We start from the raw sequence: 12,738 nt of genomic DNA, 5'->3' as shown, positions 1-12,738 counted from the left end.
TCCATTAATATTCCCTTTATTGTTACGTAATAGTGCTCGACAAAGACCACAGCGATAGCATTGCACAACGACTGTTAGCAAGACAGTAATAAAGCATTACATATATGTGAAGATGATTCTCTTTTCATACTTGAAGCTTATTTATCAACTTTCTGAAATGGGAAATAGACATTTGAAATTGCGTTTGGGCGATCGATCTGCATTTTTACTGCATCCGCGCATCTCCTGATTGACACGAACGATGTTGAATTGTATAGAAAACTCGAACGATAAAGCACTACATTAGCAAATCATGAAAACAGTAAAAAAATTTGAAGTTTGTGAAGGATGAAGTACTCTAAAATATTCAAATCAGTGAAGGTTTGTGAAGGATGAAGTACAGCAGCAGTGCATTGTGTATATAAAATTGCATTACAATAAAGTCAGCTTTCGGAGGTCCATTAAAGCAAATTTGACATTTCCTATTTCATTTATCTATGGATACTTATATTCTTCATTCTACTTCAGTTATTTCTAATCACATGTAATCTTATATATTCTCAGTTTCCTCCCTTTTTCCATTTCTTTTGGTGCAGCGCAACACTGCCGAGATCTCGTATGTCTTCCAGGTAATAACAAGTTGCGCGATTCTCACTTCTTCGGATGAATATCCATTGGGAAACAGAGAGAAGTAAATATGCGAAGTTCACTAACAGGTTAACCACGAGAAATGCGATCATGTCTCTCTTCCGATGCAGAGTACAAATCATGCATTTGTCTTCGTGATAGGCGATGTCACACCTAAAACAAAAATAATATTAGATATCATATTTACGATTTAAACAACTTTTAACACTAAAAACGCCAAAATATAAAATAAGCTATAATTAACGTCACTATATCGGCCATTGGTTGGAAGGCATAGACGCCCGATGGGCCGTATAAGGTAAAATGCTTTCTAGCAATTGAGTACTTTTAGGGGTTAGCAACCTTTGTAGGGTACAGTTTTGTACAGTAACATATTCAAGTGAATTTCGTTTTTAATGGCAATATATATTTGCACGGAAAAGTGCGCACTGAGTTACATTTCCGTTGCCTTTACCATTTTCACTTATACGTGTTTCTGTCGGAACTGTGAGTTGGTACCGGGATGAAATTTTAGAAGTCGACACCGAGACAAGATTTTGCTATTAGATTTTTTCGCCCTCTGTGAAACTTTTCAACAACTCAACAAGCTTCCAACTATAAGTATCAGTACCCCAAGGTCAACGAAATTTATTCACTACTTTTCCACATAAAGTTGGGATTCATCCACTGTATGAGATCGAAACGATTGGCAACTAAACAACTAAATTGGATATCGCGTATAAAGTAACAAAGTACAAAACGGCCTGAAATGTAAATAGATGGCTGAGTAGCAATTGCTACTTTGGATCCTACGGGTAGCCTACTGCGTGGTGGCAGTATAGCTTCCTAAATCACAGTAACTACAATAATTACATTCTATACTCACTGGAAGCTTTCAGAAGTCCATCCATCAGATCCAATTGTCACGAGAACCCACGCAGTCACAGCCAGTACAGATAAGGAAACAAGGAAGCCAAAAACATGTTTAAGAAGATATGCTTTTATTAGGAAACGACCACTCATGTTCTTTTGATTTGACACAAGTCGCAGGATACACTGAGTCTTCGGTCCTATCAAATCTTTATCCTTTTTGTCTTCTTCAATATCGGTGACTTTGTACACCGACAAGATGTAAGGATATTGCTCGAGTGAAGCAAAATTTTCAAAGCAAAGCATAGAAAATAAATTTCTATCGCGCATGTTACCGAAAAATAATCGAACGTACCAGCTGTCCTCCATGCTTTTCTGAGAAATTAGAATTGTTATGATATATCAATTATTAGTTTCAGTACAGTGATAATGCTTAAGTTTGATTTTCAATAAATAAGGAATGAATCAGAAAGATTATAGCACCTAAGATTAAAATGAAATTCTAAAAATTATTATAGTTCTATTTGAAACCCGCATACATCTACCTTCTTCGTTTTGACCTTCTGTGTATTTTTGCGTTGCTGTATCCTTGAAGCTGAGGGAATAGCATGACTTGAGACTTCTTCTAACTGACCAGCAGCTTTTTTTGATGAATCGAGCGGTGCGTCTTCTGCACTGTCAGAATTGACATTTCTTCCATTCCTTTGTCTGATTCCTGTTGCAGTGTTTGGAGAAGGATTCGAATCTTCTGGATCCGATGATTCAGATTCAGTATCTGAGTCTAATCCTTGTCGTTTGTATTGTGGATCATAGCTGCTCCATCCATCCAAATAATAGCTCCGACTGTCATAGGTTGAACCTCTAAAGAGAATGCCATGACGAATAGTAAAAGTGTGATATTTGTTGGGTGGATTTATGAGAAAAATTTTGTGTCATTGGCGAAGAAAAGCCACGAAGGAGTTTGTGAAAAAAAAAAACTTGCGAGTATTGCACTGCAAACAAAGTAATAATTGATAGATTTCTGTGCAGTCTAATTAGAAATGAGCCACGAAATACTGTATTTTATTATCAAACATTTTGATAGAGCCTCAAGAACACAATAATGCGAGTGTATCTTTATGAAGTAATTATTATAAACCTGCATAATTTTAAATAATCAGGCTCGTCCATGGGAAACGTCTCATGGGATGGGATGGGACAGCACACATTTGTATATCCCATGGCATACGTGGGACACGAAAACCGTATGATTTTTGGGGAAATGATGGTAAAACATTTCGTGATGGACTTCGTGTCCATATATTTGAGCATAGATCTCTTGTTAGTCATAAAGAGCAAAACATATTCAGCATTACCAATATACTTCGTGAAGGGGCTGATGGACACATGTATGATAGTTATGAATATAAAGTTAACAAAGACCGTAAACTTTGTTGTTTTGCATGTCCCTTCGTACATGTAGCCTTACTTAGTAGACGCTAAACCTAGATTTAAAATTTTTTATTGAATTTTCTTCCAATGGGAATCTCATGAGATGGGATAGAACAGGCATAATTGCTATGGGATTGGAATTGGACAGAAAAATGTGTCCTATGGACGAGCCTGTAAATAATATTACTTACTTGCGATATGTTCCTCGTTTCTTTGTCTTCACAACTTCATAGACATCGTCTATCAATATTTTCATGAATTTCAAATGTCCCATCAATCTAGCACCGACACGGAAATGCCACCAAACAGACGGCAACGCAAAGAGAAAAGCCTGAGAAACATTTCACAATTTAGAATATGTTTTATGATTTATTTAATGCATAGAATCTTCATAATATCCAAGTGAGTTATTCCCTATGATTTATTTCTATCTACTATATGATTTAGGAAAGATTAAAATGAAGCATATTTTTCAGTAAGCTTTATGAAGTATACTTAGTTAGCCGATTTCATATATTTATGTTTTTTTTCATCAAAAACTGTTCTTTTTTTTGAAAGAATACAGTTTATGTGAGTCATTACGCGTAAATTTGAGTCTACTTTTCTGATACATTTTTGAAGTTATTCATTTCAATTCATCGAAAGGGGTAATTACCCAAACAGGGAACATTTTAACAATTAACAGTTCCAAGAGCGGCGAAATCTACACCTACTTCGATTATCATCCCATAAGGCATCCATTGGAGAAATGTCTTTAGATATGATGGATGTTTTAAAAGATTTTCTGAAGAAATGTTTGTATCCACATTACAAGCGTTGTTGTTGCCGTTGCTGTTGGTTTCTGACAATGACACATTTGATGATTCCCAACAATATGATGTTGCGTACGAAATGAAATCTGATTCCACAGTTACATTCCCAGCAGGGTAACATGATAAATTGGGACCTTTCAGAATGAAATGAATATGTTTTATCAAGCATAGTTTACTTCAAACAAAAGTAAGGGGAACTCGTTCTCGCATTGTGAAACAAAACGACAACACAGTCCACAATAAACAACTGCGCAAAACTGTATAATATAGGTCAAGTAATATTGCTGGAAGATACAGAGTTCATTAGAAACGTTTTAAAATATCATACTCAAAATACCCAAAATGTTCATACATTCACCTACCAATGGCCTCTGATAACTTAGATACTGCAGCGAGAAATAGTACAAGATAAACGCCGATGTAATGCAAAATTCGATCTGATCCGAGTTCGATTACAATTTCTTTTTCTTGTTTCTGAGAAGCATTTTCAAGTCCTTGGGCAAATTCAGAAGCGCTCGCCATTGTCCCCAACAACTCAGTTAATGGTGATGGTAGTTTTTGATATCACACCATTCGTGTAGATTACAATAAATAATAGTTAATCTGATAATCATAGAAGTTGCTATTAAAGAATGGACATAGTATAGTTTTATATCGAGCTATCTCATAATCATACCACTAGCGTATTTCCAGCCAGTGCCATATCATTACTATTTCCTAGTAGTAAATAAAAGCAATACCGATCGTACCACGTTAAACCCGTAAAGGATGTTTTGACTGGAAAGTCTCTGCAAAACGAATTGCGAGCTATCTTTTACAGATCATCCACAGCTGAAATAATATATTCTTACTAAGTTAACCAACGTATCTTAACAAAGATGAATTTACTTGGATCGCAACAAAGCAACCCGCGTTAGTAACATATCCCAAACTCACAAAAATTAAAATAAAAGGCCATTTGTGATTACGTTTATATTGTAAATAAATTGCATATAAGCTGTAGAGTATTTATATATATATGTATAAAATAACATATACTGAAAACAAAACCAAAAACACACCTCTGCTGGAACATGCATTTCCGTGTTGTTGGCCGTCAATGGGAGAGTTTGGCATAAAAAGTTTAACACGTATCAGTCAGAGCTAATGCAATGGTCGCGCATCACCATCAATTTGAACAATACCAAACATATATATATCACTCAATGTAAACACAGATAAGAAGTATATTCGGAAAAAAGTTAGCGACACGATGGAGGAATGTTTGCAAGAGAATTGGGATATACAATGTTTCGAAAAGGGCTTGATAGCCACATTCATATATAGCTCATTCACAACAGGATGTGTGTGAAATTGTGAATGATTATTTCGCTTGAACTCAGTAATGCAGCAAATTGTAATATAATGTATGTTCCTGTTGCAAAGTGATACAAGGCTCATAAACCATTTTACGGCGTACGAATTGGAACACATTAAAAATTGCCCTCGTAACTCTTTGATAGGATTTTTCATACATTAGGCCCTGCATAACGATTTCAAACTGTTGTTGTCTAAAACGGTTATCGTGAAGTATTTGTCTTGGTTGATTGACTTGGCTGCATCACACGCACGGTTCATTGCTTCTGTGCAAATGCCTGTGGCAAAGTTTGATCTAATAACAAATAGGTTCTAATTCAGCGAAACAGTTCATAACATCGGTCAAATCAAACAATATTAAGTCTGCGCCATCGATAAAAGCACGCATTGACGCATGGACCACGTGAAACTGATTACACATTATCAAAATGTACTCGACATACTTTTTTACAGCTAACAATAATAGTTGTGATTTCTCGTCACAGCATTCTAATATGCTGTATTGTTTACGCTGGCATAACATAAATCTAATTTTACAGTTGAATTGATGAGGCATTACAACATGACACGTTTAAAAAAGAAATGGACTGTGGTGTGTGTAGAACGCATTTAATTTATTTTGCCTCGAAGGCAAATACTGATAATCAAAAATGTAACACTGAATTTTACAGCATTCTGTAACTACTGTTGTTTATATTTGAACGGTGGCACACACTTGACTTGACCCAAACTCTTTTTTGTTCCAGATTCATTTATATCATTCCCAGAGTAGACCTAATAAAACATGCGATATAATATGAGTGGAGCGTACCAAAACTCAATTACTTGTTACATAAAAAGACAACAGCCCATACTACTGCAGTATTTCTGTTGGGATTTTCAAAATCAATAAACATCGCAGCAATTTATAGTGTTGTCCAGAGCGGACTAAATATATATAGATGCAAACAAAATGATAAATTGAAATCTGCATTTGAAATGCTTTTAAACACATGTCCTGGACCAGATAAATGTTTTCCGCCATACTGACGTCGTGATTCAGTATTTTTACTTCCTGATTGCCATATTTGTGCCTGTGTTAGCGACAACATTAATTTTAAATTGTTCATCTCGCATATGTAGCAGTTACCAAGAATGAATGTCAATTTCACTGTGTAGTAAGCTTTATACTAGTTAGTGGTCACCCTCCAAATATAACTTAACATAATTTATGCTGGTTCTCATTTATCTAGGTTTCATAAATTGAGACATAATTACGAGAGAAAACTTTCAGTTTTATAGGTGAAAATAATTGACGCTTCAAATTTTGCCTGTTCACTATTTGTGTATCCGCAGGTTGAGTATGTAGGAATAGAATCAAGAATAAAAAAAATTGAAACATTTTCAAGCCTAAATTTAGCAATACCATTGTTTGACCCCGAAAATTCATCATTTGTAGGTTCAGTATAAATAACATTGACGATTGACATCCGGGTACAAATACTCGATAGAAAAGAACGCGATGACAATATCCCTAAAACTCCAGTGTGCATGAGGATGAGTTCCCGCTGACTTTGATTTGAGCAAACGCAATAATGTACGTACTTCAATAGGAGATCCTACTTACAATATTGTAACATACATATGCACTTCAGGTAGAATTTCAAACGGGTGATTTATTCAAACTGGCTATATACATAGGTCTAAACAACATCCTATGTTTGGAAACTCACTCAATAATAAAATGGCTAGCACTAATTAACTTCTATGACCAAATTCAAATGTAAAAATCAATAACTACCCTATAACTGGTCATATCAATACACCTGCATTAGAAATAGAGGAATTAAGGCAGATTCAGTGACGAATGGAACTTTAGCAACAACGCTTTCTTCCTGATACGCATACATTTCGCATGTTCCCGCTCAATCCATAATTCACGACTTCAATTTATCAAATGAGTTCCCAGGGGAATTGTCCTGACAACTGGTACATTTTAGGCAGATAGTGACATAATTTCAGCAGCCTAGAATAAGCACTGTCAGCAAACATCTCAAAAAGTTCAAGATCAAAACGAAAGCTGCGCACATACATTCTCTATCGATAATATTACCCAAATTCAAAACGCAAATACATTCACACGACTTTAAAACGAAATTGTATTGTGATAACTATCAGCTACTTCATGGTTGAATGCACACAAGATAAAAGACCGTACTAATATTGTCAGGCCGAATCGCTCTCACAAAAACACCGCCGAAAGTTCCGTTTTGTGAAAGGCAAGACAGTAAATATAGAACACGCATGGTGGAAATATTGGGAAGTAAATTTAAATTGTGAACAATACAAATACTTTTCAATTTATAAAGACAGAATCATCATGGTTTCGTATTAATATTAAAAAGTATCAATAGTAACATAATCAAATAAAATATAATACAGTTTGCAGTACTGTACGTTTTGATGCCATGAAGTCAGTATGACACCATGTAAGGTCACTTACTGGACAGTGGCGATATCATTGGTCTGAATCAGATATAAGTGAAGACTAAGTTTTTAACACAATTATATATGAAATACAAGCATAATGGGTTGATCAACAAGGGTCTTTATTTTCGCGAGATCACGAAGTACATCATATCCTCATCAGTGTCTGCAATGATACCTTTCACTTTGTCATTTGTAGCATCAGCTACATTCTCGCCACACTTGAATTGTACCCTGTAACTTGCTCGCTGTTCTTTTTCTTCCGGTGTCAGTTTATTAAGATCCCAGTCTATAGAAGTGATAGCTGAAACCAAAGAATGGAAAATTGAATAAATTCACAGAAAACTGGGCAGGAGTGATACGCACAAACAAATAAATGAAAGTTTAAATCTAGTTGACCCCAATCAGAACGTACTCTTTGTTTTATAGTACAGATAACAGCTCATTATAGCTTGTGGTAAAAACAAAAAATCACAAACACTTGTGAAATACCTTCAATATACATATGATTTGCTGTCTTTAACGCCTCAGACTGCTACTGCCGACCATATGTGAGACCATTATAGCAAGAAAACAATGCAAATTTCACAATAAGCTGAAGCAAACGTAAAATATAACGGTAGTGCACAAATGCAATAATCGAATGAGCTTTACTACCGAAATCGCAAACAATTCAAACTGTTGTAATCGTGAAATATAACAAGGCAATCTCGCAACGGCAGAAAAGAATTCAATCGTATAGTCAAGCCTACCTTTGGTTTTACGCTGATTCCACTGATCCCCATCATTTTCCGGGCATATCAGGTACAGTGCGAATAATCGATCGGGAAGATTGTTTCTTCCTAATATTTTTATAACTTTTACTTCGTCTTCCGGCATCTTCACTCGGACAGAATTTTTGTTTTCCACTATAGATAAAAAGATATATTTTTAGGTTATTTCCATGGGTTCCCATCTCCTTAATCTGTTTTCATGAGTGAAAAAATCATGTAGATATTGGTGGTAGTTGCACAAGACTAGATCTGTTCAACTTGATGGATAGCTCAAATTAGATAGATTGTCGATAAGGTGAAAAGATCACTAAGAAAACAACGTCCCGTTTTACACATAATCTGAAAATTTGCAACTTTATGATTGGACTTTATAGAAGGTTGATGGTTGCTTATGTTAAACTTATACTTACTGTAGAACTCCATCTCCACCAAGTGGTAATTTAGAGTTGGCTGGCAACGGCCTTTCAACAAGTCCGGAACGTGATTATAGAATATTTTAAATATAATCTAAATTATAATATATATCTTAGTATATTTTTAAACTTGTTGATTAACAACTCAATTTAAAAAATCAAACAAACAATGAATAAACTGAAGTGAACAAACAGATTACAGACTAAATAAAGACTATTTTAGGGTCACAGAAAGGGTGTACGTACTTGCCACTAATATGTGAATTTATTTTAACTTTGTTTAAAATTCATCTGAAAAACGACAGCAATATGGCAGGTATGAGTAGAATAATTTAAGGAGAGCACGCACATGCGTATTGCTAAAATAGACATCAAATAGATGGTATTAATGGAGATGTACTTTGCGAACGAATATTTCAAACAAGATTGTATACTCTTCAGTTTTTTTCATTTATTACATAACAGGGTGTGGAAAATGTTCTTCTATCTATGTGTTACAGATCTACGCCTACGATCATCAGAAATTTCGATTACTATAGCTCACATTTCGGTTGCTGCAGCGAGCTTAATAGCACATTCACAGCTCAGACGTCTACATCCGCTTTTATTAGTCTATTCTACGTCCCCCTGATTTCATTATCAATCCAAACGGTATAAGTCAACTCACGCTTACGTTACGCGATGTTGACAGATTTTCAGTGATGTAATATTGTGAGTAGACACTAGCCGAATATTTCAATTATTAATAATAATCGCATCATTTAATATTATTTTTGGTAGTTTTTTACAACACTATATGGAGCCGTGAGTACCTGGTTGCAAGGGGAAGACACCGACGCCCAATTAAAATACATAGTTGATTTATATAATACAGTATATAAATTGGCACAGCATTCAGTATATCGCCTTTGAGCGGACTCAGACGTTTCTGGTATCAGAAATCATTGTGCCTCATTGTCTTGTCGGTGACCTCCACTGGTGCTTATAGCGGTTTTATTTCCATATATTTTACTGCATAAAACGATTCCGAACTAGTACCGCGGAATAGAAAAGAATGTCAGAATTCTTCATATGGCTCTCATTTCTAATCCATCACCAAGATGCTACAAAGGTCACGTTATTTTTGTCTGCTTCAGCATCCAAGCCTCAAACAGTATTCAGTTCGAATAATGGCATCTGTCTACGGTATCCCGTTCTCTCAGTTAGGACATGTATTTTAGATGTGAGCACAATATATTCATTTCTTTATGTTCTCACGATCCACCCTCATTTGATTTCACAAAAAAAATTATCTGAGAGGAAAAATATCAACTCATATAGACGCTTTCAAAAATATCACCTCATATAGAAGCTTTCAAAAACCTCAACCTTACTACCGGTCCAAAAATATCGTCATAATTGATTTACTCTCTCGCCGATGTTTGAAAGACGCAAAATAAATCGACTCTAATTAGATAAACTGATCAAGATTTAAATTGACTTTCAAAAGCATTTACTAGGCTTGATATAAGCTGTATAAGATTTCCCAGGCAACAACAACGGCATCCTAACGGCGCAAAACATCTGATTACCCATCTAACCCTCAGAGCGCCGTCTACAAAAGCGGACTTCATTCGCAGGTTAGTTTGTAAGCGAATAACAACAGAAGAAGTGGACTACAGGTGGTACTTAATAGCTTTTTTCTTTATCTTGTAAAGTTTTTTGTCTCTTATTTAGTAAGCAGAAATACCTGTGTGACGTAGAATGTAGATGATAGCTCCCAGCATCAAATGGTACGCTAACTAATCGCACAACAGCGCCGAAAGTGGACACATAGAACTATCGCGAACATCGCCACATGGATGTATAGAAAATCTAATATGTAAGATAAATCATATATACATACTATAAAATGTAATATATATGTATATACGTAGAAGAATGTGACCACACTGCTAGTCCTCAGGAATTTTTCTTATTAATCACTATTTACTGCACTGACATTACACATTGGTACGTAATGTTTCGGAACATGCTGTCATAAATGCGTTCTCAATAATGCAATTTTGGATGCAATGAATCGAATGACGCCATTGCTTGGAAGTAATATGATACGAATGGAAATTTGCCGGATATCCTGCGCTGCAGCATACAGTCTTGCGATCTACTGCTGTAATAATAAATATCTTCATAATTGAAATGTTGAGTTGCAAACATATGCTCACTTGAAGGAGTACGATTAGAAGCGAACTACCGATATATGGCAAAGAAAGTTTATTTTTCAAGCGCCATCAAACAATACTATATACTGAGATTCTAATTATAAAATAAATCTAAAACAGATAATGCAAAAATATGAAAAGCTTATCGGTTAAGGAAAATATGGACAACAACTAAAATCCATGCTATTTTATCACATTTTTCTATCCGGGTGTGAGTTTTACTCTTATCTGAATGTTAGATCCTTGCGCTCGAGAAAAAAAGTCACAAAATCCTATTATAGAATTATTTTGCAAATGGTATTGTTCGCATCCGACAAGAAACAGTAAAGATACCAACCACTATTAATCTATCCGTATTACTTTGCTACGCCTGGGATAGCTTTTTCTGATCGTACTGTTCGACCCAAGTATCTACTACAAGCCAACTTAGTCAGACTAAAACATGGAGTTGATTTTCCTACGTGAAATAAGAAATCACTACGTTTCCACGTAGATAAATTAACGAGTTAAATATAAAAGATTCAAACAATCTAAACAGATAAATTTGAAATAGAGATTGGTTGAATTTCCAAAATTGGTTAACAAAGTAACAAACCTCAAACTGTTACAGTTGAATTTCCAGCATTTATTATATATGTATATCCGGAATTTTCATGACATGTATTTGGTATATATATGTATTAAACTGACACAAAATATATTACAAAATATGTTGCAAAAACAAAAAGTCCACTAAAAGGAAAGAAGTGGAAATGAATGCAAATATTCTCGAAGTGAAAAAGATCTCAAGATGTGGATGTTCATTAGATAGTTGATAAGACAATGCAAACGAGTGGTATATAGGGCCGCTGAGTTATACTGAAATAACCAGGCTTGTCCAATGGGATGGGACAGCACACATTTGTATTTCCCATGGGACACGAATGATTTTCGGGGAAACGATGGTAAAACATTTCGTTATGGACTTCGTGTCCATATATTTGAGCATAGCTCTCTTGTTAGTTATAAAGAGCAAAATATATCCAGCATTAAAAATATACTTCGTGAAGGGGCTGATGAACACACGTATCATATTTATGAATATAAACTTAAAAAAGTCCGTAAATTATGTTGTTTTGCATGTCTATTCGTACATGTAGTCCTTTTTTAGTAGACGCTAAGCCTGGGGTGGGACGGGGCAGGCAGAATTGCGATGGAATGGGAATAGGACAGAAAAACGTGGACAAGCCTGGAAATAACTAATATATATTCCAGGAAATATTTTCATAAAAATAAATAACAAGAAAGATTGTTTGTGATCCAAGAGTCCTGATGCGCACTATAACACAAACGTATAAAAACAAATTCACCAATGTGATCTCCGTTATTTACGTGATACCATCGCTTTTTTTGTCAAAAATATGACTGTATATAGAAGTCAGGTCAAATTAAGTTAGTTAGAGAAATGTATTTGTGTAATCACAGCTGATCGTTATTCAAAACTCGTTAGAAGTTTTCTCAAAAAAGTAACCGAGTAGAGTGAAAGGGGTTTGATCCGGCAAAATCATCTATAAAAATGTACCAGTAATACCTATTCTATGCCCATTCGTATCCGTACTTCTATTTGAAGGAAGTTTGCTAGTATGGTAAATATATCCGGTACAATTACGGATAAATGATTAAAATTCAAACGTAACCCTATAAAGTATAAACAGTTTGAACATTTCCCAATACAACACAATTATTGCTGGTGATTGGCTTACTGAATATTGGCTTATTGATTGGTGTCTGTGATAAAATATGGTTCCGAAACTCATCAGCTACAAACTCA

The 12,738-nt window shown here is 35.1% G+C and overlaps 2 protein-coding genes across 3 annotated transcripts; both read right to left on the bottom strand.

Moving 5' to 3' along the window:
- LOC144422260 (uncharacterized) lies at positions 1–6,993 on the bottom strand. 2 transcript variants are annotated; one of them, XM_078112260.1, is made up of 7 exons: positions 4,781–6,993; positions 4,082–4,322; positions 3,621–3,853; positions 3,099–3,238; positions 2,022–2,337; positions 1,493–1,851; positions 1–780 (listed from the first exon to the last, which is right to left on the bottom strand). In XM_078112260.1, the coding sequence occupies exons 2-7, from the start codon at positions 4,239–4,241 to the stop codon at positions 540–542; spliced, it is 1,449 nt and encodes a 482-aa protein (XP_077968386.1). In that variant the 5' UTR covers positions 4,242–4,322; positions 4,781–6,993; the 3' UTR covers positions 1–539. The 2 variants fall into 2 exon arrangements, with proteins under 2 accessions (XP_077968386.1, XP_077968385.1); XM_078112259.1 differs by lacking the exon at positions 4,781–6,993 and having other exon boundaries at positions 4,082–4,358.
- Positions 6,994–7,199: 206 nt separating this feature from the next.
- LOC144422262 (uncharacterized) lies at positions 7,200–8,828 on the bottom strand. The gene is made up of 3 exons (XM_078112262.1): positions 8,725–8,828; positions 8,294–8,449; positions 7,200–7,845 (listed from the first exon to the last, which is right to left on the bottom strand). Exons 1-3 carry the CDS (start codon positions 8,735–8,737, stop codon positions 7,664–7,666), a joined length of 351 nt encoding a protein of 116 aa, XP_077968388.1. The 5' UTR covers positions 8,738–8,828; the 3' UTR covers positions 7,200–7,663.
- Positions 8,829–12,738: the final 3,910 nt, after the last annotated feature.

The sequence above is a fragment of the Styela clava genome, chromosome 4 (genome assembly GCF_964204865.1).
Source record: "Styela clava chromosome 4, kaStyClav1.hap1.2, whole genome shotgun sequence".
In the NCBI taxonomy this organism is placed as follows: Eukaryota; Metazoa; Chordata; class Ascidiacea; order Stolidobranchia; family Styelidae; genus Styela; species Styela clava.
Note: the sequence above shows the minus strand (reverse complement) of the source record. Positions and strands in the feature narration are given on the sequence as shown.

Coding starts and splice junctions, on each gene's coding strand:
- LOC144422262 (XM_078112262.1), bottom strand. Junction 7,846..8,293: donor GAATCAGCGTAAAACCAAAG/GTAGGCTTGACT, acceptor CTTTGGTTTCAG/CTATCACTTCTATAGACTGG.
- LOC144422260 (XM_078112260.1), bottom strand. CDS start 4,241: ATGGCGAGCGCTTCTGAATTTGCCCAAGGACTTGAAAATGCTTCTCAG. Junction 3,854..4,081: donor TAAGTTATCAGAGGCCATTG/GTAGGTGAATGT, acceptor TCATTCTGAAAG/GTCCCAATTTATCATGTTAC. Junction 781..1,492: donor TGGACTTCTGAAAGCTTCCA/GTGAGTATAGAA, acceptor TTTTTGTTTTAG/GTGTGACATCGCCTATCACG.